At 46.3% G+C, this 27,202-nt stretch overlaps 1 protein-coding gene and 2 long non-coding RNA genes across 3 annotated transcripts; 2 read left to right on the forward strand and 1 right to left on the reverse strand.

The window, feature by feature from the left end:
* The first annotated feature begins 225 nt into the window (after positions 1 to 225).
* On the forward strand, positions 226 to 4,114 carry LOC126540450 (uncharacterized). Its single transcript, XR_011892592.1, has 2 exons — positions 226 to 542; positions 3,773 to 4,114. It is a non-coding gene; the product is annotated as an uncharacterized lncRNA (long non-coding RNA).
* A 6,079-nt stretch (positions 4,115 to 10,193) lies between these two features.
* On the forward strand, positions 10,194 to 12,064 carry LOC126540445 (uncharacterized). The gene is made up of 2 exons (XM_050187261.2): positions 10,194 to 10,267; positions 11,704 to 12,064. The coding sequence occupies exons 1-2, from the start codon at positions 10,256 to 10,258 to the stop codon at positions 12,043 to 12,045; spliced, it is 354 nt and encodes a 117-aa protein (XP_050043218.1). The 5' UTR covers positions 10,194 to 10,255; the 3' UTR covers positions 12,046 to 12,064.
* A 6,324-nt stretch (positions 12,065 to 18,388) lies between these two features.
* On the reverse strand, positions 18,389 to 23,507 carry LOC126540449 (uncharacterized). The gene is made up of 2 exons (XR_011892593.1): positions 23,291 to 23,507; positions 18,389 to 18,697 (listed from the first exon to the last, which is right to left on the reverse strand). It is a non-coding gene; the product is annotated as an uncharacterized lncRNA (long non-coding RNA).
* Positions 23,508 to 27,202: the final 3,695 nt, after the last annotated feature.

Here is a 27,202-nt window from a genome sequence, read left to right on the forward strand (position 1 = left end):
CTCAACGGACAGCGCAGCTGAAGGCCAGTCAGCGCAGCCAATGTGGCTCGGGGGGGGGGGGGGGTGCAGCTGCGTTCGGCTTTTCAGGGCGGCGCTGTGCGAGAGTCCGTTCTCGTCAAAAGCGTGACGATTGATGCGACAAGAGTGAGAAGGCGAAAGACGCTTGTCGTGATTCTCTTCTTCTATAAGCGTCCGTTCTTGGAGGGGCGGGGGGGGCGACGCGCAAGCAAAGCGCGAAAACCGTCTTCTATCTCAGTATTCTCGTGACGGCGCCGCGTCTCCTTTTAAGAACTGTTCTCTTTCTGCGGGCCGCCCACAGAATATAAGCTGGCCGGCCAACACCGGAGCGGCAAATATGTTTCCGCGTATATTGCTTGGAGGGAGAGCGGCGTGCTGAGCATGGGAACCGGTATATAGGCGCGGGCTAGCTCAACCGCCATCGCCTTTGAAGACGCCTCCTGATTCGCTCTCGCACCGCGCACTGCGCCCTCTCGGATAACACACGTCGGCCGCACTCCTCAGGCGGGAACATGAAGACCGTGGTAAGGCTTAACGATAAAGGGGTTCTGTTACGAAACTCTATGCGAGTGGTTCGAAGGGTGTTGTTAGTTACAAGAGTATAGGATGACCTTTGTGACGTCATCGAAAACAGCATTTTCCTCAACATTAGGTCTGGCTTGTGAAATTTACTTTTTTTTCTTTTATGCTTAAAAGAACGTAAAATGCTAACAAAGTCGCTCCAGTCAGCTTTGGGAGAGGCTCTCGTTAAAGCACGGTGACGTCTACGAAATTTTCGGTGAGTACCGCGGTGTTTCCTCGGTCGCACGGACCTTTCAAAATATGCCTGGTTTCGCAGGGCCCTGTCGATCATTGTGGTCTTGCGAAATCTCGCTTGACGCTAGACACTCCAGCGAAGTTACTGTTAACGTTTGGTCTTCGCTGACAATTAAACATCCACGAACGCCCAAGGCAATCTTGGACGTCCAGGCTGTACGGAATATAGAGAGATACTTCCACGTAATACTGTTGCCATAAAACAACGTGGCAGTGTTCAGCATTATCACTGCGGGGGCGCCAGTTTGAATGGAAAAGCTGTTCTTATTGGTCTAAGACAAAATACTTTGTAGCTAAAGTAAACGCGAAATGTAACACTAAAATTAACCAGTTTTGTTGCTTTTGCAGCTTTCTACCAGAGCGCTATAAATATTTGCGGATACACATACAGTAGAACAATGCTGAGGACGTCACTGCATGCCTGTGCTGGGGCATGACAGCAGAAATTAAACCAACGTAGCGACAGTGGTAGCACATAGTGCTCTAATGGGGTCAGAGCACCGCGGTGTGCAAGCGTGACAAATTAACGATTGAAATTCGCAGAGCCATTTCTGGGCATTCGCAGTGGCGTCATCTAGTAAAGCTAGTTGCTTTTGGGTCTTTCGGTTGAACAACCAAGTTCTATGTCTGCTATATTTCTATAATAATGAACACCATCGCGTTAAACCGACGTTACAGGCGATGCTAAATCGGGATTGACAGGTATACGCTAGTGTTCTCGCATTTGTTTGTCAGACAAAAAGAAAGATTGCTCAACTTTTAGCCATGAAAGTAGCACCTCAATCTTAGTTCGTTTTGTACAGCAACCCATTTCACTATTATAACTTACGCCATAATTTTGGCGTGAAACGTCTTTAATATCAGTCTATGAGGTCACTTGCTATAAGCGCATGTAACGAAGACATGTTATACTATTGTCGCTTATATCATTGCAGCCGAGCTACTAACGCGTCTTACTTTGATATCGTTGTGCAAAATAAAGAAACCATTACTCAACTGTGCATTTGACAGAGCTCACTAGTAGGTATAATTTCTCAAACTCAAGCCTGTGCTTATCAGGACGTATAAGGCCTACAATTGTGCAATCTTGGTGAACATTCACGTTTGCTCGGTTATGGCCACCCTGCGTTCGACACGTACGGTCCACAAATGGCGGCATGAAGAGAGACGGGCAGCCACACAGAGGGGTGCCAATTTGATCCCGTCGCCTTTGACCGCGGCGGGCCCACTAAGGACAGGGAGCGAGCACACCCACAAGCTGTATCATAAGTCAAACATGCAAGCTTTGTAATACGTGAATAAATGCCCTGCGCTTTAATTTGGTATCGTTGTGTAGAGGAAACAAACCACTACGCGGTCTCTCGTGTGCGTCACGCCACGCGTGACGCAATCGGAGCTAAATCTAGGCTGGTGGATGGCGTTCAGAGAGGCACGGCTTGGCAGTACGTTTGTCGAGCCGAACTGAAGTACCCGTGTTTGAGAGAGCTCATTATGACGCGTAGTGGGTATACAAGATGTTTCACGTACCACATGCACTGCGGCTGCATCCCTCATACAGCCGGCCCTATTTTATTTCTACGACACTCGCTGGACAACCCCTACATTCCTTCTTCTCAAGCTCCTTAATCTCCGGGTTTCAATCCTATATGTTAGTATTGGTAGCATGCACTCATTGTATGCTTTCTTTTTAAAGGTATCGGTAAACTGCCAGTCATTGATTGCGAAGGCCATGGGCTCTCCAACACATTTCCATTCTTTCATGTGGACATTCTCGTGTTTATTTTCGTACAAACACGCGCCGTGGAGCGAGGTGTAGTTGCTGCTTCTGTTCACGAGAATATAGAACTGGCACACATATACGCCTGTTGTGCTCAGAATGGACCGATTCGTCGGCGTAATCATTTTCGCTGACACCGCAGTGTGCCCGCAGCTACTGATAAAGTGTACGTTGTGTCTGCTCTGATGACCAATGATTTAAATATCCTAGTGGGGTGACTTCCGTATCGTTACTCATTTTTATGCCATCCAGTCTGTTTTAACGCGCTAGCTTTAAGGGCCCCGTGTTGCAAGATATCCTATGTCGGTGTCGGACGTCGTTCGGCGAAAAATAATTCCGAACCACAACCACGCAGGCCCTCCGCGTGGCGCAGAGGCGCTACTGAACTAATTGAATTCCTCAAAGTAAAATTCGTAGAAAAATCGTAAGGTACTACCTTAAAAATTAAATTATGGGGTTTCACGTGCCAAAACCACTTTCTGATTATGAGGCACGCCGTAGTGGAGGACTCCGGAAATTTCGACCACCTGGGGATCTTTAACGTGCACCTAAATCTAAGTACACGGGTGTTCTCGCATTTCGCCCCCATCGAAATGCGGCCGCCGTGGCCGGGATTCGATCCCGCGTCCTCGTGCTCAGCAGCCCAACACCATAGCCACTGAGCAACCACGGCGGGTTAAGGTGCGACCTGAACACAACCTACAGATATGATGGCATCGAAGTTTAGTTTGAATATTCCAGAAAACGTAATTCTGTTACGCAGAAACTCAAACAAAAACCCCTTTTGCGAGCGGCGCGGCCCGCTCGATTCCTTGCAACAACACCATCGTGCTTGCCTCCACGCATCCGCAAGAAAGCAGCGGTTGCCGGGAAGCGTGACAAACAGTCAGAGATCATTGAAATTTATCGCGTTCCACTCTTAAAGGCAAAGATTAAGCGTCCTTCAAGTTTTTTCTTTCCTGTACTGATGGGTAGCAAACCGGTCTTTTCTTCTGGCTAACATGACTGCATTTCCTCTCTCTCTCTCTCGCTTGCGCTCTCGGTCAAAAGCGGTCCTTTTGCCGCTTCAACAACTTAACATTATGTAGTATTTTTGTTGCTCGTCATTTTAAGGGATGACGTGTGGTCATCTTGGCGTTTATTTTATTTGTTTATTTTCAGCTGTCCCTGATCACTCTCTGCTTTGCGGCTGCTGTCCTGCTGGCTGGCTACGGTTACGGATACGGCTTAGGGCCATATAATGGCTATGGAGGATACGGCGGCTACGGAGGTTACGGCGCAGATGGCCTCTACGGCGCATACGGTTTGGCGGGGGGCTTTGGCGGCTACGGGCTTGGCGGCTACGGGCTTGGCGGCTTAGGAGCACTCGACTACTACTGACGGATCTTCTGCGCTGCATTAAACGGACTGGCAATGTGCTGAAGCCACTTTTCGTGAATTTTTTCTGTCTCTATTCTTCTATTTTTTCTTCCTTTTTTGATAAAGCGAATACTAGGACAAGTGTTCCTGACGTTTACTTCTCATCCCTGAGATACTAGAACGTTGTAAAACGCCCGGCGACACTCATGTGAATGATGGAAGCAACTTGCGGTGGTATAGCGCACGGTAGCACTTCAAGATTGCAGCGCCACCGTGTAATTTCTCTTTGGAGAGACACTCAGGATTGCAGAAGCTTGTTCACACAGGCGTATACCGCAATACTGTGAGACACATGCATATGTCTCTTCCACCAGCGATTTCATTCGCATACCCTCGAAGCGGCCACCAACTCCGTAAGCTAAGCTCGTCGCGTTTCCCTCCACAGCCTCACGCCACTTGCAGTTGTTTCTACACCCACATCGTTCTTTCTGCACACAGCTACAAGCTGATAGAACGTTCCCAACCACGCTGTTCTGATACTGATCAATTTCGAAGCCTCTACCACCTTAAACTCGAATACATCGTAAGGTTCCTCCCCGTCGAGCTACTAATACGTAATACGGAAATAAATAGATCAGTCGACATTGTGCGACAGTTTGTAAGCAGACTTCCCCCCCATCACTTATCTTAACCAAGATGGCCGCGTTCCAGCACTGTTCGAGCTCAGACAAGCGTTTTGACTGCTCGGACGGTGGAGGGGAAGAAAGGTCTGCAGGAATTGCGTCACCAGCCCACTTGTTGACACCTTACTCACAATTCCAGACAGAGGTTCAACATCTGGCTAGGTCAAAAAAGTTGGGTGGAGAAGCCCACTTGCAGGCTTTCCACATATTGACTAAGACGTAAGCGTAAGTTTCGACGTTTCTTTATAAGCTGAAAGAAGATTGGCGTCATTATATTCCAACATTGGGTTGACCGTGCGCGTTTGTTTTCAGTTATCTCACTACCAGCAACACATTTCAGAAACGGCAGCATAGCACGCTGAGTCTCGCGCCCTAGCGTTCGCAGAGCAGAGCCTGCGACTTCGTATTCCTGGTTGCAATGGCCCCAGCGGCGATGAGGAGCCATCGTAGTCACGGAGGGCGACCAGACATTGATGAAGTCATGACAGGGCTTGAAGCTACTTACGTGAACCGTCTCGTGTTCGCAAGAGCGGGTGCGGGAAGCAGGTGTCAGTGACTCTACGATGTAATTAACAAGCGTCGTGGATTGGAAGACCCAGTAAGGGTCGTATTATCTTGCAACAAGCTTAGAAAACAGGACTGGAGACTGAGGCAGAATTTAGAGCCGCACTGGGTGAGCCAACTGAGAAGGCCTTAACAATCTTATCGAAGAGTCACGCAGATCTTTATGAAGGCCTTGCGTCGCAGAAGCACGTGATCGTGCGAGTGGACTTTCTTCAACGCCCTGAGCGAGTTCCGACACAGGTTGTATTTGGAGACATCCGGACGGAACGGAGACTAGTGTCAAAAGTGCAAGGAGGTTCCGCGTTACTATACCAGAAAATAGAATGAAGGAGCCTGTATTAGCTTGTATCGCGTTAACATGAGCATAGGCGACGAATGGTCGAACCAAGTACTGATATGAATGATCGGAGAGGGAGTGCGTGTAGAGCACTCCGCAGAGTGTGCGGTTAAATCACGTCAGGTCTTTCGCTCAAGCATGATAATTATTGATGGTACGGCGAACAGCGCGGCATTCGGTTAGCGGTTCTTGACCTGAGACATAAAGTCGCTCTCGACCACCAAGTACCTTTCTTTCAGTTACCAGTCAAGTACAGCGTGTCACTGCAGATGGCGTGAGATGGCGCCACTACAAGCGAGGAAATTGAAATCTGTAGTCGAAGTGGGAGAAGTGTCGTCATAACTAACATGCGGACGAAACAAAGAATTGCAATTATTTTGAGAAAGCGGAGGGAGGCAGAATTGACGTCCTCTTTCTTATAAGAGAGCAATATCTCAACATATTCAGAAGAAGCAAAGAAAAAAAAAAGGACAGGGCTCGTCATGATGAGCACTTTCACAGTCTCAGTTTATTGTTTCCATATCCTGTACTCTTCCGCGAAAGGCCGTAATGTACATATGCCTACTGCCTGAATGAAGGTTACGACCCCCTCCCTCATTTGCCTTCACGTGGGCAACTCGTGGCATCCCGCCGTTTGCGTATTGGCACGGCCGTCATGTCGGCGTTCAGAACCCAATACCTTGTTATTTTATTGCAGCGAAACTTACCACGCAGGTAAATTCGGCACAGCTCCTCATCTACTACGGATGGGTCCTAGCGTATCCGCACTGAGGAACAATTGCCTTACTGAACTACAGAGCTCAGCTGTTACGATAAACGAATGCATCCTGCAAAAGAGAAAACCACCTAAGGCAGTTTGCTGTTATGCCTTCTGAGGGAGTAAAACAATCGACCTATAATCCAGGAACCTGACTGGAAGCACCACAGTGGTTGCCGTTTATATATTAAAGATCCTGTACTTATGCACTTATGCCATTTCCTTTCCCGCTTTTCGCGCTTCGGCAGTGCTCAGAGCGACGATCCACCCACATTATGAACAGGATCAGCTGCCCGTGAACGGCCTAATTTTCATACTGGCAAGAGTGACACAATATCGCGTGGAAGGCATCGCTACGAAAATCGCGGCCATGGTATGCTGCAAAGGAAAGTAGGCAGTTTTAGCTGACCGTTTATGGTCTGCCCCACTGAAACTCGAATCTTGTAACAACGTGGATAAAGCAGTTCGGCGAAAACACTAGTGCGCGTGCGCATAAAGGTCATGTCGACAGTGGAATTGGCGCCGCTGTGCAGCTTCTTAGTGGACACGCTTAGTGGGCACGCTTAGTGGACACGCTTATCGACAATGTGAAATCAACGCATTCGGCGGTAGTGTCTCAGGGCGTGAAAGTCAGCGAAGCGTACCTTAGGCGACGCTCGGCTAAAACTAGCTGACAGCTTACATTGGCCAGATCAGGCAGGCCGGAAAGGCCAGTGGAGCCCTGAACGAAGGGGCTCCGATCACACCTCTTTAATATCTTTTTCAGTCTAATAAAGCTTCTCTCTCTCTCTCTCTCTCTCTCTCTCTCTCTCTCTATATATATATATATATATATATATATATATATATATATATATATATATATATATATATCATAAGAAGCCAACAAAGATACCAAGGACAATATAGGAGAATTTACTTGTAATTACTTATTGAATTGAAGAAATTATACCTTAATGAGAACGAAATTGGATGAAAAAATAACTGGCCGCAGGTGGGATACGAACCTACGTCTTCGCATTAATCGTGGGTTTATTGACCAGTTGCCGTCACCCAAGTAGATCACGTACTCGTGTAGCCTGCCGCAGAGTGGATGCTCCACGCCCGCCGCCTAGGTTTGTGAGGGGTGGCGCTGGCTAAAACTTCCAGGGTTATTTCTAGCAGTAAAACATAAATGCGCCAGGAAGTGGATGGGGAAACGGCGCCGCGGTAGCTCAATTGGCGGGGCTCAATTGACGTGGGGCTCGTATCTCACATGCGGCCGGTTCTTTTTTCATCCACTTTGATTTCCATTAATCTATAATTTATGGCACTTTAATCCAATTAATAAGTACAAGAAAATTTCCCTGTGTTGTCCTTGGTGTCTTTGTTTATTTGCTTCTTATAACATGATTAATAAAAATAGGGCCCCTCGGTTCCCTTTCTCCTCGTTCTCTCTCTCTCTCTCTCTCTCTCTCTCTATATATATATATATATATATATATATATATATATATATATATATATATATATATATATATATATATATATATTAACAATGTTCATGCGCGCCCCATGGAAGAACTAGCGCGCGCCCTGCATCTTTACCAGGCAGTACAAACTAGCTTATGGAACTTATTCGCAATGCAAGGTTTTGTTGTGCCATATTTACATGCATCAGCGTGCATGTGTACACGCGTATGTTTGCTTGTCACTTCGTGCGTCTGTTTGTCTGTCGTGTGCGTGCATGCGTGTGTGTACGTGCATGTACAAGTATCTTCGAACTAAATAGCGCTACAAACGGGACAACGCGGGCAGCAAACACGCATAGCGCATGTATAAGGATGCGTACTTGTATGGGTGTGTTTGTGTGAATGTATATATATTTATGCACGTGTGTATGCGTGCGTCTGTGCGAGAGTGTGCTCGTATGTTCGTGCATGTGTGTGCGCGTGTACACATGTCTGGGCCCGTGTGTGGGAGTACGTGCGTATGTCTATACAGTTTATGTGTGTGTGTGGTCATGTGAAAGTAGGTGTGCGTGTATGCATGCATGTGTGTGTGTGTATGCGAAGGCATATGTGTGCGTACTCAAATGCGTGCTTGTGCATGTTTAGCATGTGCTTGTGTGCGTGTCTGTGAGTCCATGCGCGTGAATGTACAAGTGCATGTTTGTGCGCGTGCATGTGTGTGCATCTATGTGCACGTTCGTGAGTGTCTGTATGAGTGTGTGTGTGTAATGTCGGTGCCTGTGTACGTGTGGGTTTCTGTGAGTGCGTACGCATGTCTTTTCCTGTGCGTGTGCGTACACGTGCGAGCTTGTGCGTGCTTGTGCGTGCAAGTGTTCAATTATTTGCGCTTGTGCACGTGCGTGTGCGTCAGTAGTAGTGTGTGTGTGTGTGTACGTCTGTGTCCGTGTATATGTGCTAGTGTGTGCGCATGTCTGTGCGCGGGTGTCCGTTTGTGTATGGCTCTATGTTTCGCGGCTTTTAACTGCATACCTATGTCAGTGCATGTGTGTGTGTGTGCGTTTCTTTAAGTGTCTGCATATGCCTGTTAGCCGGTTTCTGTGTATGTGTGTGCTTGTATAAGCATGTGTGTTTCTGCATGCACGTGTGTGCTGCGCGTGTAAGTCTCCGTATGTGTGTAACCGTGTATGTGCGTGTCTATGTAAGTACGCTCGTGTGTACGTGTTTGTGTAATTGTGCTGGTAGGTTTGTTCATGCTTGTTCGTCTGCATGTGTGTGTGTGCGTATGCGTATGTCTTTCATACACCCTCGTCCCACTGCCTCCAGGTCTCTTAAGATCTGTCCATATATGAGAGCAACTAGCGCGCATATACTGAATGCCGTTCACGCACATTGTCACGATAGGTTGATCATCTACTGCACAGAGGAATTTAATTTGGTAAACTGGAGCAAGCAGCAGCTGGTCCTTTGGGGAACCCTGCAGGCGGCACCCCGGGCACAATTTCAGCAGTCGCCCACCGATGGCCAAGCTGACAGAAGCGTAATCGCAATATCTCGACAGAACTTCACTGAACCGATCAACGTATTTCGGGGAAAACAAGCAGCAAGTACGTCCTCCGCATATTTATTCGGCAGCTTTGTTCGAAGCGCTTACCAACATCGCCCACCAACAAACTGCACCGTGAACGCACGCTGCCCACCTTGAAAGAAAAAAAAAACGGCTGTGTTTTATTCTTCTACTTCCAGTTTCACAGTCCCGGGCGATATATAGGCGATTGAAAACCGGTGGCGTGTGAAGGCGCACGGCGCGCGCCGAGCAGTCGACGGTGTCCATGATTTGAGAACAATGAGGGCGCGGCCATAGCGGGGCTGCGAATTCTTTAACGGGCCATCGGCCACGACGCCCAGCTGTGCGGCGCGCCCGACACCGATATCCTGAGAGGCCCCAGCAGAACCGGAGAAGGGGGGGACAAGGTTAACGCAACTCGTTCGGTTCCCGGTGTTCGGTTCGAAATGTGAGAGGGCCGCGTTGTAACAAATGCCGTTCTTTATGCTTCTAAGCAACTGCGCAATTACGACTGTCAGTTCTGTGCTGGCGGGGATATGGATACCTTACCACTACTTTTCCTTTTCACATTGTTTTTTTCAGCTAGTCGGCGTGCGAACACCGTGTACTAGGCAGAGAAATAGGACGGACGAGCAAAATGGAAAAGAAATGAAATCCATTGACGTGGTAGCAAAATGCTTCCGCGCGCATTTTTTCAGTCTAGCCGCAAAAGTGCGGTTATGCCCCCCTCTTTCTCAGGTTCTATGGGAGGGTGTGACGTAAGCTGTCTCGTTTCGACAGGAAAGGGGTACGCGAGACATAGTGCTGGGGACTGGCATATATATATGGGCGCTGCAGGTCCATGTGAACACACCGACTGATCTTTGCCTGCAGTGCAAAGGACGCTATCGGATAACACGCGCCATCCGCCAGCTATACACGGGAGAAACATGAAGGCCCTGGTAAGATAAAACTCATATAATAGCTCGGGGAGAGTATATACATAGCGTACTGTACAGACGAGTGCCGAAATCGATGTTTATCGGAATATGGCCTCTAGTGCAGCAAACTTTGTTTTCTTTGAGATCAAGGGTTTCGACACTGAAACCCATATCTGCATTTCTAACCTCGGATGCATATATTTATGATCTTCAAATCGACATTTACGAGACCAGCAAACCAGAAATTAGGTGTTTATTGTTCAGTCATGCATCTGGTGCCGCCAAAGTCACTGACTTCTCCGACAACAGGGGCGAGGCAGAACGTGAGCTTCTATACGTATTGAACAGGACCGGAACGAGCAGACACTCTTTGTTATAATCCACTTGCAGCCTTAACGCGCTCATCTGTATGGCAAGTAAAAATTTAAAAAAGAAGAAATTAAGCACAGTCCCGATGCCACGAAGTAAGTCGCACATCATCCCTGATTGCATGAATCTCACGTGAGACATCAGAACGCGAACACTCGACTCGGGTGTTGTAGTTAAAATAGTTTACAATGTAGTCCGAAGCGCGTCAACCATTGAACCTGATTGCTCAGAAACCACGTCTTAATGTCAGTGATCGTGCTCCATTTCGAACGCGTTTCGCTGCGGCTAATGATACCTGCACACATCGCCGCCGTTGTAGTGAATGAAGTGGTTTATGGATCGTGACTCGATGCGGTGAGAATGTAGAGAGCGTCGCTATAAAACGTGGTGATTCTGTTACGAGTGGCGTGCTTAGCTGAACACCAAGTTGATCAGTGACTTTAGGTATTTGCGTCCCGCTGGCGTTCAGTTTGTATTTCCGTACTCAAATGATTTTACCAACATTGATCAGCTCAGTAAACAGAGCGCTCGCTTCTTTACTTGTATTTACCAAGGACGCTACATAGCTCATAAAACAGCGACGTGCATGAGTGGATTAAAAACCGCACGAAGTTATTTTTATTTTTTGACAAAGCAGCAGTTTGAAGAACGTGTTCCACGGCAGTTTGGGTACTGCCTCCTCCTTCCTTGCTTGGTGACTTAGGTCCACCTCCCGATTCTTATTTCTGCTTTTCTTTTTGATATAGCATATGTTCGATTCCCGCACTTGTATCACTCTGGTAAGCTACATTCTTGGTGAATTTTATCTGTTGCTCTCATTTGTTCGAGCCCCTGCTGAGTTTACCTCCGAACTGATCATAAATGTTTCTTTGTCTATTTTCTCTCGCCCTCTAGTGTTTTACTGCCGACATTTGCTGTTTTATTTTCGGCGCTGCTGTGTCACACATAGGCGTAAAACCTGATTTCCGTGCTTTTCATCGGGCGGCAAATTGTGATGGAGGAACTGGTGATGATAGGCGCCGACACTTCCAGTGCAACCAAATACATGAGTAGATTCGAAATTAAGTAAACATATGACACCTTTCCAGCTGTCTCTGCTGACCCTCTGCGTTGCCTTCGCTGTCGCGATGGCTGGCTACCATGGAGGGTATGGTGGTTACGGCGGCTACGGCGGCTACGGAGGCTACGGCGGTGGTTACGGAGGATATGGCGGCTACGGAAGATACGGTGGCTACGGAGGATACGGCGGATACGGCCACGGTGGTTATGGAGGATACGGAGGTTACGGTGGATACGGCGGATACGGCGGATATGGTGGCTACGGTGGCTACGGCCACGGCGGCTATGGAGGATACGGCCACGGGGGCTACGGTCATGGGTACGGATACAAAGTCATCAGCTACGGCCACGGCCATGGCTACCATGGCTAAAATGTGTCTACTTGTAGAAATAAATTGTACAGTAGAAAACTTTACGTGTGCAAATCATCACTTCTTGAAACGTCCCTCTACGCATTGCGAGAGCACTGTGCGAGCAAGCGACTTCCTCATCCCGCAACACTCTAGCCAAACAGCGTAGAGTTATTGCGTCTATAAAGAAGCAAACTATGTACGGACATGTAATAGAAGACTGGAAAGAGTTATATGCTATTAGAAGTCACAGCCAAGGCGTTTGTTAGCTGCCGAAGTTTCTCGCAACCCTGCTAACTGCTAAGCGTTCGATAAAAGACACTTTGCTTATAACTTACAACTACATTATGCCAACAGACAACGGCAACAAGGATATCACAGGCGGAATTACTTGCTTATTCAAATGAAATGTAGAAATTATAAATAAATGAAAACGAAATTGGACAAAAAACAACTGGTCGCAGGTGGGTTAGGAAACCACGTCTTCGAATCACTCGTGCGATGCTCTTACCAATTTGGCTATTGCGGCGCCCGTTTTTCCATCCACTTCCCAGGGTATTTATTTATGTGTACTAGAGTTAACCTCGGGAGCGTTAGCCAGCTTCACTACTCACTTTCCTGGCGGCGGATGTAGAACGTCCCTTCTTCCGCATACCTGAAGGCGTCAAAACTACCGGAGACAGGACCCTCGCTATGTGATGAACGAGAAGAAAAGGGAACAGAAGGGCTCCGGTTTCGTAAGTCACAGCTGCATAAAGCCAACAGACATTGACAACATACACGAAACGAATTCATGATAAAACTACTGACCAAAACCCCCGTGCTCAAGTGAGAAACGCCATTCCGCCGGTCACAAAGACATTGCCATTGTTGGCTTTATGCGGTTGTGACTCGCGATAACCCGGCCTCTCTGTTCCTTCTCTTCTCGTTCAATGCTTAGAAGACCATGTTGACATAATCACTCACGAGTACACTCATTCTTTCAAAGGCGTGAAGCATGACCGTGAGTAACGAAGGGTGTAAGTTGATGTGAGTATGGCCGCGAGTGAGTACTTGTGAATGGGATTAGGCATGAGTGTGAATGAATGCATGTTGGTGCGAGTGAGTACGAACGTGAGTGAATGCCTGTCAGTGCGTGAGTAGACGCTAGTATGAAAGTGAGTGAGTGCGAAGCCTGAAAAAGAATGGTGAATGAGTTTCAGCGAGTATTCACATATACTGCCGACCCGTCCTTAGAAATATTACAGAATATTTTATATATTTCGAACCTTGCTTAATGGTGGTTTTTGAATGCTTTCACAAGGTCTTCATCTATTTGTTTATTTGTTTCAAAGCCCAGCGGGCTGGCGTAACGCAAGCAGGTGTGGAAATATTGAAGTATGCTACTTTAATATCTGGGCACAACGGCAAGTAATATCAGTATCAGGCACAAGAAAGGAACACGTTCTCACTGTTCTGACACCAAGAAAAGCTTGAAAATAACCAACTTTACCAAGATCACTATAGCAAGTTAAACGGATGCAACAATATACCTCCTAATGCACTGTCAAAATTAGTGGCCTCAAGAATGGTTATCAGGAAATTATTACAGCTACAAATATTTTCTGCAGGATAAGTATGTTTAAACGCATTACATTCTACAAAAGGTTGTTTTTCATGTGTTCTTGCGTCTTTTGAGTGTTTTTTGTGGGTTAGATAAAAGGTGCTGTGCTGTGCTGTCTAATTGTCCTGTCAATAGGTTACACATACTGACTATGCAACTATATTTCCAACACATTTTAGATCTTGTAATTTCACTGAAGCAATAGCTCGGTAGGGAAGCCACGCCTTCCATGTTTTCCATAATATAATATTATAGACTTCCTTTGTCAGTCTGTACCTACATTATAACGTTCGCACTCAAAATCACCGTAGCATGTACTGTGTTCCAGTATCCTAAGCTTATTTGGAGTCTTGTCATAATTTCCCTTTCCAGTCACTTAATAAGACTGCATGGCTTTTGAAAAGCCTACAATTTACCACTTTTGATCCATTCAAGCATAAATATTTGGATCGATCATGTGTACTAGTTGTATAATACTTGGCGAATAAAAGTGAACTGCCTTCTGAAACCACTATGACACGTTCAAATCTCGTTCGCCCCTGTCACATTTCTTTCCATTTTTAATTAAGAAAGATACAGAAGCATAGAAGGGCGCTCTGTTTGGCTTTCCCGTTCCTTCCATGCGCTATAGGTTGCCTGTGCATGTGTTTGCGGCTTTCACGGTGTAATAAAAAAGCGGATTTAAAGACGTGCTCGTGCGTAAGCTGAAGCGAGATGTTATTTTAAATTAAAAAAAAATGACCGCCCAAGCACTCCGTACAGATGGTTAACCAGCGAAGCTGAAACGCGCGGTCCCGGTGTTTATCAATGGGTTAATCCCGACGGCTCATTAAACGACGGCTTGGTATAGGCTGCCGGATACTCGGTACGCAGTTGCTGCGTGCGTTCGGCTGCACGAGCCTGTTCTTGTGCCCGGGCTGCAGCATCGGCACGGCGTAGACGAACGAGATCGCTCCCGGTTCTGCTTGCGGCGTTTGCTGATCGAAAACTGCCTGCTCTTCAGGAGTACGCATGGCGCGTGGCCTGCCCATTTCTTAGCCGGCAAGAAACTGCTGAGCGTGCTCGGCTGCGACGGAGAGCAACGACGTCACTACTGGCGCAGCTAATGCAACACCACCTAGATAGCACGAGGCTTTTTCACTCCGATCCATGACGCCATGTTACCTGGCCCGAGTGCCATAGGATCTAATGGAGGTTCTCTCGAGTAGGCAACAGTGATTTTAACGTCACCGCTTTTATCAGGCCCGCCTTGTCAACGGAAATGTCGTGCCAGGTAGCGTGCCGTGATGGATCGGAGTAAAGAGGCCTTGTACTCTCTAGGTGGTGTTGGCTAATAGCGCGCCTCTCTTTCTCTCTTTTTTTTTCCGCGCATGCGCATGGGGTTGCACCGGAGGAGTTTTCGGCGTATAGGCGACCGACATACGGACGGACGGACGGACGAATCGGCTAGCCCTATGCAGTTTCGCTGTAATATAACGCTTTGCGTAGCGGTTCAGATGCCGCACCTTAAAAGAAATTTAAACATTCGCGCCGAGGAGCACCAAACATGGGCGTCCTTTCCACTGCCCGACGTGACGTCATACTTTATTAACATTTTTGATTTACAGACATTTTTCATCCGACACACTGATGACGCCGGTTGCAACATGCCGCCATCTTCGTGATATGCGGACTTTATGGAAACCGCTAGGAGTTTACGTATGCCTTAAGACAACTTCATAGAGGCTGAATGAAGAACAAACATCAATCACGTATGCTGGTCGTGAAAAATTTCTAGTGGCAGTAACGCCAAATATTTATGTTTATAATACGATACGAGATGTATTCATCCGGATGCGGCTGGAGTCTTATCATTATCCTGACTTCTGTCTCCCAAATCGACAATAAGAAAATACCACTATATATCTCACAAAATAAATTATTGGCAAATATACATCTAACGCCAGAAATATAAAACGACATGCTCAATTGTGAAATCATTATGTAGAACTTTTTCTCGTTATAACAGCATTAGCATTACAACCGCCTATATATAGCTCAACTTATTGATGGGGGAAATTTCCACCCTAAGAATTATATGGTATATAATGCACTTATAACATTCAACGCTTCCATATGGCATTTGCATTGTACAAATCAAGTGCGTCGTAAGAACAAACGATAGCGGTACTACATTATATGCATTCAGCTTAAATGCAGCGAAAAGGTTAACACGACAGAATCAGCATGCAGCATGCACCTGTTCCAGCCCAACACGTTTCCAGCGAAATCACGTGTTCCCTGTCCAGGAAAAAGCATATATTTTGCTGTTGCAGCTTATTTTCCTAAATCAAATTATCAAAACATACCTTTATATGTACAACATAAATTCGGCCTGTGTTATTTCTTGTGAACCGCATCCTTCATCCTCATCGTCGGTAACCACACTCTTAAGATACCGCTTTCGGCATTTCATATACAAGACAGTTCACACCATGATGGAAGCTTGAAGTGATGAACAAGTTTAGAAGAACGAATGCCGGCGGAGCCAACGTCTCGAAAAGGAGGCTTGATTTGGTCAGTGCAGCAACCTTTTTGATGAAGACCATGCAGACAAGTTATAGTGATTGCCGTCCAGTCGCAGACCCATCCCCTTGTCAAAACCTTCTATCCAGGAGCATTCCTTGTTCTACCGTTGTCCATCACTTCGGAATTTCATGCATTTTTGGTCAGTAAGATCTGAAAGTCTCTCAAGCTAACATTGCAATACGTTTACGAGCACTGCCTCCTATGACCGCTGAAGCGAGCTCTCACCACAATTTGTGCCGACCTGCGTTACGCACCTAACAATTTATTCGATATCCTCGCGCAGAACGAAGCGCATACTGCCTTTTGCAGTTGTTTGGAGATGGTTTTCGAAGTTCTCAGAAGTGCCTTGTCTTCATCGGTGGATAACAGCTTCGAAGGAAGAAAATGTACCTTGAAATGGACGAGCACATACGTGAATGTGCTTCACTTAAGCGACCCACTGATTGAGGTCTTTCTACAGAGGTTATATTCAGGGCGCATAGGGGCAGATGAGAGGTGCTAGCTCTTTTTGGTAATTTTGAAGTCGCCGTTTTGCAAAGTAGTATCATATTTGTCCCATACTGAGATCCGTGATTCTTTTATTGGGTCATAGAGCAGCGGTGGATTTTTCGCGCATAAAACGTCTATAGGCCATGCTTGACGGCTTTTCGCTGAGCACTCGCATACATTAGCAGGACCCCACCGAAATTCTAGTTTCGGCACATCGCTAATCTTGAAGCATTTACGCGCGGTGAAATCTTCGTCTATAGTATGCTGCTTAAGCCACGAGTAAAATCAAGTCCAAGAAAATTTCACCCTATGAATGGACAAAAGGTAAGTGAAATTTGCGCAGCTGGTAGAGCTACGAACATTATCAGTGACATCCCATACTTTTACGGTGGGCGGGGGTTAAGATAGGGACCCTTTATGGAACGCTTTCCCGTTTACTCCTGCCCGGCGTGGTATTTTAGTGTCCAACTAAATCTACCAGTTTTGCACTTCGTCTCCATCGCGTACGTTGCAAGATCATGTAGCCGATAGTCGGACCCGCAACCCTAGGACTGCGAAGGGACTCAGGCCTGACACCCCTGGATCTCGGGACTCTTTGTCAGCGGCGAAATAAGCCACCTGCAGTCCTTCAGCGCCACTATGCGCTCGAAGAGGCGTTCATGTTGAAAATACGCGCAGCTCTTGCCGTGTAAACAGAAGCAAGGAGGACAATGGTAATAAAGAAAACAGTAGAGGAATGTTATTTATTTATTTATTTATTTATTTATTTCTTTATTTATTTATTTATTTATTTATTTATTTATTTACGTAATACTGCTGTCAGCAATGCTTCCCAGGCAGGAGAGGGTTACATGAGGTGGGTTCGCAACACTTCTTCAAAGGAATCATGTGATTGGCATTCAACAACGCTTTCAAGTAGACGATTCCACTCTTCGCTCGTAAGTGGAAGGAATGATTTCTCAAAGGATTCTGTGCGGGTAAACAGTGATTGTACTACTTTGGAATGAAAAATAAGCAACGACATGTGAGGAGGGGGGGGGGGGGGAGCATCTGAAATATATGTGGCATTAGGCAAAGCTGTTTGGTTACGGAACATCAAGTGAAAAAAAAAATTGAGGCTTACAGTTCTACGCACGCCGGGGGAGCGGAACCAATCTGAGTTTGCTGAACATACCAGAAACATATAATAATTTTCTGTAACCTGAGAAGCTAAACTGAGCAGTCAGGAGCTGAATGCGCTCCACTTCGGCAATTTTTATTTTTTTAACCGTGGGTCTCATAGAATGCAAGCGTATAGTTTAGGATTGGGAACACGATGGAGCAATAAGCTTGCAGCCACACAGTTGAAGGCGACGTAATTTTTTTTTCTAAGTAGAAGGCAAATCTTTTTAGTGCTTTGTTGCATATGTTATCAATATCGCATAAGCATTTCATACTTACCTTTTCTTTCGTGACCGGCATAGACGTTTTACTTTTGTTTCTTTTAGTAACATAACAGCAGGCTCGAATGCAACTCTAACGAAAGTTTGCCAGCGCTCTTGCGAACGCAATCAGCGTGTTTCCGTCTTCTTGGCATCCTTATGGCCGCTTATCTTCTTACCTTACCTGTTAAGTCACAGCTGTGTAGAAAGCCTACAGGTGGCCCTAAACGTCCGTATCACCTGTCTCGTAATCGCTTGTTTTAAAAGAACAATTCCTCCAAGCTCCAATTATTTACAGTTTATTACGTTCACCTAATTGAAAACCCTATCCGTGGTAGCCGAGCACGGGACCATGGCCCATATATCCTGGCATATGTCCCGTGAAGCCGGGTGCTTGGCCCATGTACCTCATACCGGAGGCGCCGTAGCACGGGTGGTATCCGCAGTTTCCTCCGTAGTCTCCGTAATGGTCGTAGTAGTCTCCGTAGTTTCCGTACGCTCCGTGCCCCCCGTGTAGGCCATGCATGAGTCCGTGGTACATGTATCCGTCCGTCGCCGGGCTAGTGAACAGGTATAGAACGGCTAGAAAGAGCTGAAACGACACCGCCAAGCCAGGATTGTTCGAAATTTCAAGGTTACAGTAGCGGCTGTTGTCCTGCGAACGGCCTGTATATTGCTGTTGTCGCGTAACCAAGTCAGCGCAAACACACATAGAGAATGTGGATAAGGTTTGCTTCAAAGTATAAGAAGCCTGGCAAAAATTCTACACGCATACGTCCACGACGAAAACCATACATTTGATAACAACACAGGAACAACAGGGTGAGGTTTATGGGTTGTACATTTTTGTAGCTTGATAAGCAAGGACACGAAAACATTTCGTTATCTAATAACTATTGACAATGAAACTAATGCTATATTACGTCATTAAAAATTTTGTTCTTACACTATGCAAAAAAAAAAGACAAGACGTCAGTGCTGCAATGAAATGAAAGTTCGCTCGACATGTTGAAATGCAGATGACAAGAGAATGAAATTTCGCATTACAGAGTGCTTCACGCAAAGTGCTATAAAGATTAACTGCTAGGAACCGTGAGAGCATAGACTGAAGCAGAAGCGAACTGCAATAATAGTGCTTGTCAGGAACAACGTTACACAAATTTTGAAATTTGGGTCCCGTCATTAGGGTCAAAGTACATATATTAAGAAATTTGATGCAGTAGGTATTGTGGTAAACATGACTTATTTTTCGTTAAACGGTAGCTTTGTCTGCCAGACTTATGTATATATATATATATATATATATATATATGCTCACATAATTACTCTAATTCCCTCTTTGAGTGATTGCTTTACCGTACATATTTCAATCTACGAATTGTTGCTAGTGAGCTTGCAAATCATAACGACTTGGAACGAATTCTGGGGGTGGCATCGGTTTCGAGATATGCGCTGTCAAACTGGCGGTAAAAATGCGATGTTGTTCCACTGACTTTTTGAAAGGAAACGCTGTTTTATTCATTGAAGCCGAAAAGTAACTGCAATGCGTTTCGTGGGACACTTTGAAAGTTGATGTCTTAAAACTAGTGTAGCCCTGAGAATTCGTTCCAAATGAATGTGCCTTGCGAACTGACCGGCTACATTTAGTAGCTTGAAGTATTTGCCGTAAAGTAACGCTTTGAAAAGAAGTTGGTGCAAATGTGGCATGTACAGTCAGTACTCAGAAGTACTTTAGGCAGCTCGCACTAATTCATACCCAACTCGTACCCAATGGTATATTTTGCCTCCCCACTTTTGATTGAGTGGCGTGTCTCTCTTGCGCCCTCCCCCCCCCCCCCCTTCCCCTTCTCGGTAAACGTGCCTATGGGTGTCTCTATGGCTATCTTGGTCCAGCACGACGGGAAGTCTATGTCACCTTCCAAACGAAGGCATTGAGGAAGTGCGGGTTCCGTAATTTCACCACAACCTCAAAAGTTGCCGCAGTAGCTGTCAGCCGTCCATCTATTGCATGGTGAAGCGAATGAAGAACCGCGAGTGTTGCAGGCAGCTACTGGTAACTCAGTCAGCTTCCGTCGCAAGGGCCTGGTCGTGTTGGAGCCGGGGTTGTGCAGACCGTAAGAGGGCAAGCGATGGTTTGTACGATTACACTTTCGAAGGCATCGCCTTTTTGAAGCCGTATGAGCTTCCAATGCCCAGCGTGACGTATCTTCGCGGCCCATTAAGATGTAGCTTTAACTTTTGACCACTTCAACTTCCCTACCCAAACGCATGGGGAATACAGAGGTATCTGATGCGCTTAAAACGGCAAGCCCATAGCAACGTACTGTCCCCAGGACTTTGCGCTTTCAAATAGCTTCCTTTTATTAAGTTGATGAAAATAGCGACACATCAGCAAGAACGCTCACGCCAAGGTAATCAATCCAAGAACAGGGGCCTAATTCACAAAGCCTCTCATTCGTAAGTAATCTTTGCCATTGGCAAATGGCTTCCGTAATGATATATCCAGTATCAGCATTGGCTAGCGTAAGATATTTTTGAGGATACGGGCCCAGAGTTTCTTTACTCACTGTGCGGATGCAGCATTAAAGGCGGCAGATTTGATGCGTCCTTCGGATACTAAGCTACACTGGTATTTTGTGAATTTAGCTTTTACAAAAGTTACTTAGTTGACACATCACATGAATCTGGAGTGTTATGTAAGACTACGATATTATGCGGTCTTCAAAAATTCTGCTATATCGGTAGCATGTCACTGCACTGCGATGTCAAAAAAAATCAAATCAGGAGATTTTACACACAAAAGCAACACACTGGTTATGCGAGACACCGCAGGTGGGTGGGGAGGGCTCCGTACGGGGCTTCTTTGTTGTGTGCCCAGCGTAAGTACATGAATGTTCTTGCACTTCGCTCTCATCGTAATGCGGCCAGTGCTGCTGTGGATCGAACCCGCGACTTCATGCTTCCGCAGCGAGATATCTATGCAGTTAGAATTCTTTTCTGTGTTTTTTTTTCGTTATCGTCTATGTATTTTTCTAAGCCTACCGGAGTATTTTGTGACTGCTAGTCAAGGGAATTTCCCGTAACTGTTTTGAATGCCACATAATGGAGCGATTGAAATAGAAGCACCTTGCAGTGTCCTTGTTCTCGTAGAGCATAGTGAGACAAAGGGCGCCCAAGTACCTGGCGTTATTTTCTCGCACTCTGTCTATTGTTTGATGTAGTTCTTCAGTCTTTCGGAAGCTCATGCACTGCAGTGCGAAAAATGCTAATTTTACCTCGGACGTAGCCATACATGACCTACTTATGCAAATGTTTTGTGCAAGTGTGAAAAATGAGTTATTTTCAAGGAATTCGGCAAGGTTTTTTGAATACAACAGCATCGTTTTTGTGTTCCAACAGTTTACATCATGTGTTAGTCAGCGAAATTGGGTGACAGTTAGTTGCTAAATTTTTTTAACAATATTTGTGGAAGGAACTATCTTCCAATTCTTTCATTGATGGGGTAAAATACCTGTATCGAGTAACCCCTGAAAATTTTTGGCTAGTATGATGTAACTGTAAGCGGAAGTGCTTTTCAAGAACTTAGAGCTAATTGTGGTACAGCAAAATTAAGAATGGCAATAGAGATTGTCAGCACGTTTAGTAACAGCAGATATATCAACTATCGCTGAGAACATAAATGGATAATCACGGTTACCTAACTTTGGAAGCGGCTTATTAAGAACTCCCGAAAACATTTTGACTAAGTCTTCGTTAAGGTGAGTTGCAGAATCCCTTTTAGGAACAGTTTGACTCGAGGAGTGGTCTAATAAGATTAAGCTATCAGAAAGAGGCGTAATTACTTAGGAAAAAAAATTTAATGCTAGGCTTAAGAATGAATGGGAAAATAACAGCAAGAAAACTTTGTTTTGCACATCTAACGCACGAATATAGTCCTTTTAAGCCACCTCGTATACCGTGCAATACTTGAGACACTCGCCTCTAAAACGTTGACAAAAATCACGTGTGTCTGCGGTGTACACATAAAGAAAAATTATGCTCTGGCGTTGCCCCTCGTTACGAGGCACAGAACAAATCAATGCGGACAAGTGGCTCTCCGCTACCAAGAGCCCCGATGCCGGGGCGCAACTATGGGCTGTCCAGAGGGCCCACGATGCGGCGGTCGGGCATGGCTTGACTGTCCCAACGTGGGAGCGGCCCGCAGCGCGCTGAGTCGCGTACCTCAGGACCTTCATTAAAGTTTTGCATCCATCCATCCATCCATGGAATATGTAGTTGTCACACAGAATTGTCGCTGATGTGAAACGAGCAACATACGTTCAAGCGTTATCAGATGGCAAAAAAACGCCTGTCCTGTGCATCTTGACTACCAACTTTCGTCTTCACTGAAAAGCACGGGTGGCAAGGTCTTGAGAAGGCACACGCGTACAGCGCTGCTGCCTGCGTCTTGCTTCAGCACAATGTTCCTCAGTTTCGTTTATTCAGTTAACTAGCTGCGACGGGCCTGTTTTCCTGCACTCAGTCCCAGAAGTTGAACTGCCTCAGTCCACGTCGAGGTGCACCTTTCACAGGTGCAACGTCATTCCAAAGCCCCCCTGAGACAACTGCAGTAGTGACAGGCATTCATTTCCGTCTTCGCACCTTCATTCTTCGGGTATTTTTCGTTAACTTGGCTCTCTCGCTTATTATGAGTGAAACAACCAAGCGCGGGTTTTCTCTGGTGCATACATACAGTACAGCCACCACGTTTACCACCATGCTGTGCCTTATATAATTCCGAATTCAAGCTTAATAGTGCCGACTGTAAAGAATTTGTTAAACGGCGTCGAACAATTTTGGCAACATACGTGCCAATAGAATACTACTTACTTATGTAAACATACCATTGAGGTTTTCAGTCCAAGCCTATACTGACCATCGTATTTTGTTCAAATCAGCTCAGCTGTTGTTTGTGATCTCATTTCGGCGTTTCACAATTATTTGAGAAAAAGGGACGGCGCGAGCTAAAGCTTCCTCTTATAATTGAAGTCAAGCAAATTTCTCTGAACGAACAAAGCATAACTTTTTTTGTTATTCCTTGAGCGAAAGTGGTTAAGGTAACTATGTTACAGCTATTTGCAACCATTTGCAGGTGCACATTTCAAGTGATTAAGAATGTCAGTTTCCAAGTGCAGGGGGATCTCACCGTTGTCCTCATGCTGCTCTTCCGCCGGCCAGAACGTGAAGGCGGTTATCCGATAGTGCTCGTTCGGCGATGCGGGAAGCGATCGGCAGGGACGTCCATGGCGGTGGGGACAGCGTGAACGTCGAATATATGGCGGTTTTCCGTCGCCAGCCACGGCTGCCCCCTGCCGATTCCTTTGACACGGTTACAACACTTTTCCCGGAAGGCGGGACATGCAGACGCAAGTTTTACGGCAAACGAAGCCTTTCGCGAGAGAGCATTCAAGCTCATTACGCACTGCCTACCTGCTCATCGCGCTTTTCACACCGTGAGCCCCTTTTTTGTGGCCTATAGACGCTAAGAGCAGGTGAGATTTTAGTTAGAGTAGCAACGTGCGAAGGCGAAGAAAGGATCCTTGCCTGGCGACGTCCGTCCTTTTCGCTTCAATTGTTCAGTTTTTGTTTGTTTTTACATAAGAAAAGCGCTCGCCCAAGGTGTCGCAACTTTACTCGCGAAAACTGAAGTTGATTCCGCCGCACTGTTTCATACGGTATGTTTTCTAGTTGTTGGGCACGGCACAAAAATGTGTAAACGTCCTTGTAGATGGGTTAACAATATCGGTATTGATACGTTGAGCCATATTTCCCACTCTGTAGAAACTTTCTTTGCCATGTATATGCCAATCTGAGCAACTCATACATCAAAGACAGCGAAGCTGTATTCAGTGGCTTCTCACGTTCCTCGGAAGTGCTAAGCGCCTCCTGGTTAACGGTTCTTATACAGATTCATTGCCGACGCCTTGGATAAACGGCCGCTGTGGGGTTCCCACACAGGCCGCGTTGCCGTACAACGTCATTTAGCTTTCCCCGCCACAGCCGTACAAACTAATAGCTGGCCTCCAAAGTGGAGACAGCAAAATGTGCCTTGAGAAATTACTATTACGGATTACTCGCTATAAAAACCGTGCAACGAAGTTATATATTTCAGTGAGGTATACGAAACGCAACTGTTACTTTAAAATCAATAATGATTCCGTTTTAAAGGAAGTCCTTAGTGACAGACCACATGTTGGCTGCGTTGCAGAACCCAACTCTTACCTCGCTAACTCAAACAAAGCTTCGACTCATTTAGCCTCCAACACGCGCGGGATATGCACTATATTTTTTTTTTATATAGCGACATGCGTGAACGCAGGGCAAGTTCAGTTTGTGCTCCCTATAGGCTACGGACTCAACCAGTCTGTTTTCCAACAAGACGCTAACATATGTGTGTGTCCCTCTGTTTATTTGAGATGATGTTCCATTTTCGTAGAAGTACTAAAGGCGGCTGTCGTGCACAACTATGCACGGACGCTGTCCGATGCGACCTCAGAATATATTTACCGCAGCTCGTCAACTTTCGCCACTCGGCGTATGGCTTTCATATCAATGTATTCACCTTTGCAGATAACGACTGCGCAGGTTTGCCGGGATTTCGCATACTGCTTGAGCACCGTTGGTACTTAAGTTCGTTTTCTTGAGTTAGCATGGTTACTGCAACAAGAAAACCGCACTGTTTACTTTGCGATTCTTGGAAAACATCGAACCAAGAAAAAGCGATGGTAATTAATGCTTGGGCCTGCGTTGAGATGATTCCATGCGCTTGTAGAAGCACGTAAACGCAATTTTGAAGCGAAATCGCCAGCGAAACTTGAGCGATATCAGGACTTTGACGTACGGAGAAGGCGGCATATCTCTAGCAGGCAGGCGACAGTAGCTGATTACCGTAGATATAAAAGGGAATACGTTTACTGCGCTTTCTCAGGCAGTGGTCTCTCGCCGTTCTTTCCACAGCAAATTAGCGTACAGGGGCACATTTCCAGCGATTAACAACGTCAGCGGCCCACTAGAGGGCCACGGTATAAAATGTAAAGCTTACATATACCCGGCCACAAAAGTTTACGGACGACGGCATCTCAGAGAACGTTTAATTCCAAGGCAGCCTGTAGCAGTAGCCAGTAAAACTGTATACGACAATGTTGTTAGTATATTATAGTCGAGGCCTTAAATGCAAATACCACGCTGCGTTGTGAGGTTGCCGAGATAGTCAGCTTTTTCTCAGATTTCATGGTCCGTAATATTTTGAGGCCGGGTGTACATTGCTTATGATAAGCTGTCGTGCTTAAAAAAAAAGATTTTTGTGGCGTAATCAGAAATGCGGGAAATAATGGGAAAGAGATAGAAATATCAACTGGGTTAACCAGACGCACGTCTGGTTGGCTACTCTGCAATAGGGAGAGAGGATAAAGGATTGAAAGAAGGAAAAAGATCAAAAGGGACAGGTAGCTCACGTGCACAGTAATTGAGACAGGGTGTCTATAAGCGTCTTCTCAGGTCCGTTAATTTTGGCAAAGTCATTAAAGCACGCCTAGCTTTCTAGGCCGATGATGGGTGAGGCCACGCTTCCAAGATCTTTGCCCTTCTAAAGGCTCGGCCGGCCATTTGGCTGAGCGCATTTCGAAGCCACTGACGTTGAACGCCGAAGCGGATGCAGTGGCAGGGGTGCTTGATGTTCTCATCGCAGTAGCATTGGTCGAATATTGCGTAGTCAGCCATTGCAATGAGAAAGGAGTATGCGTTTAATTATGAAAGCTACGTGCAGTCGTAGCAACGCCTGCTAGATAGCACGAGGCCGGTGCACTTCAATCCGTGACGTCATGCTTCTTTGCCCGACTGCCGTATAATATAATGGGGACGCTCGCGAGTAAGCCGCGGTGGTTTCGACGTCACCGCTTTCGTCACGCCGGGCTCAATTGGCAATGGAAATTTCGGTGCAAGTAGCATGACGTCATAAAGCACAGGGCACAGGCCTGCTATCTATAGGTATTGGTCGTAGATGGCACAACGCTGTAGCATCACACCGGGAGAGCGTTGATGGCAATCGCAGCTGCAGCGCCGGACGAACTGCGTGAGCAAACGAAAGTAGGAATTCTCCAGAGTCTTCCGAGGAGCCAGCGCGGAGTCACGAGTACTTTGATGATCGTAGAGTGCCCCCTATTGATTTGTATGAGAGAAGCTAAGAGTCGAAAAGGATTTGACTGAGTTGAGGTATAACTATAGTTATCCCTCCACTCAAGTTATCCCTCAACTCAAGTTGAGGGATCATTATAATATCGTTGTGCACTTCCCGGTGCGTGCAAGTATTTGGCTCCGGATTCACCATAGCATTCTCACGTGCTTAATATATGCGCTATTCACAATATTCAAAAAATCGTTGTAGGGCTTCGCTCTTTGAGACTTGGGTAGTTCACGTTTGCGCGTGTTTAATCCTAGAAGATGCAGGAGTATTAGGGGCTATGGTGCGCCGACCAGTAGACGATGTCAGCGAAGAGGACAAGTTCATAGATCGACGCTTCAAAACCGAAGGTGTCCGGCTTGCTTTCGCCTAATGTGACCCGGCGGTGGCCGCCTTCCAGTTGCTGGGCAAAAAGTTCGTCCTTATATGAGCACCCCGTGTCACTGAATGAGGCCGCGAAGAGGCAAGCATTAAAACACTTTCCTAACACGACAGGACACTTTTACTTGCTCTCTCTCTCTCTCTTTGTCTTGAGATGGCTTCATTCACGTCTACTCTCCCAGCCGTCCTGCAGTAGAAGGACGTTCCATAGCTTTGAAAACATGCAGTCCACGTGCGAAGAACGTGACCGCGCGAACATGAGGCACCCCTCCCATAAAGCAGGCGCAGTATTCGCTCCATTTTGCTATTTGATGTAATCTGTCTAGTCACCGCGTGCGCGCAAATCTCTTCCTCGAAATTCATCCTTCACTTTGTCCACCACACGCGTCTTCGCGCAAGCTTTCCTTTGATTCTTTCCCACTTTCTTTCTCTCTCTCTTTTCTTCTTTTACTGGCGATTCAAGTCCGCGTCTGGCTTCTCTGAGCCAAGCCGCGGGCC

The sequence above is a fragment of the Dermacentor andersoni genome, chromosome 2 (genome assembly GCF_023375885.2).
Source record: "Dermacentor andersoni chromosome 2, qqDerAnde1_hic_scaffold, whole genome shotgun sequence".
NCBI lineage: Eukaryota > Metazoa > Arthropoda > Arachnida > Ixodida > Ixodidae > Dermacentor > Dermacentor andersoni.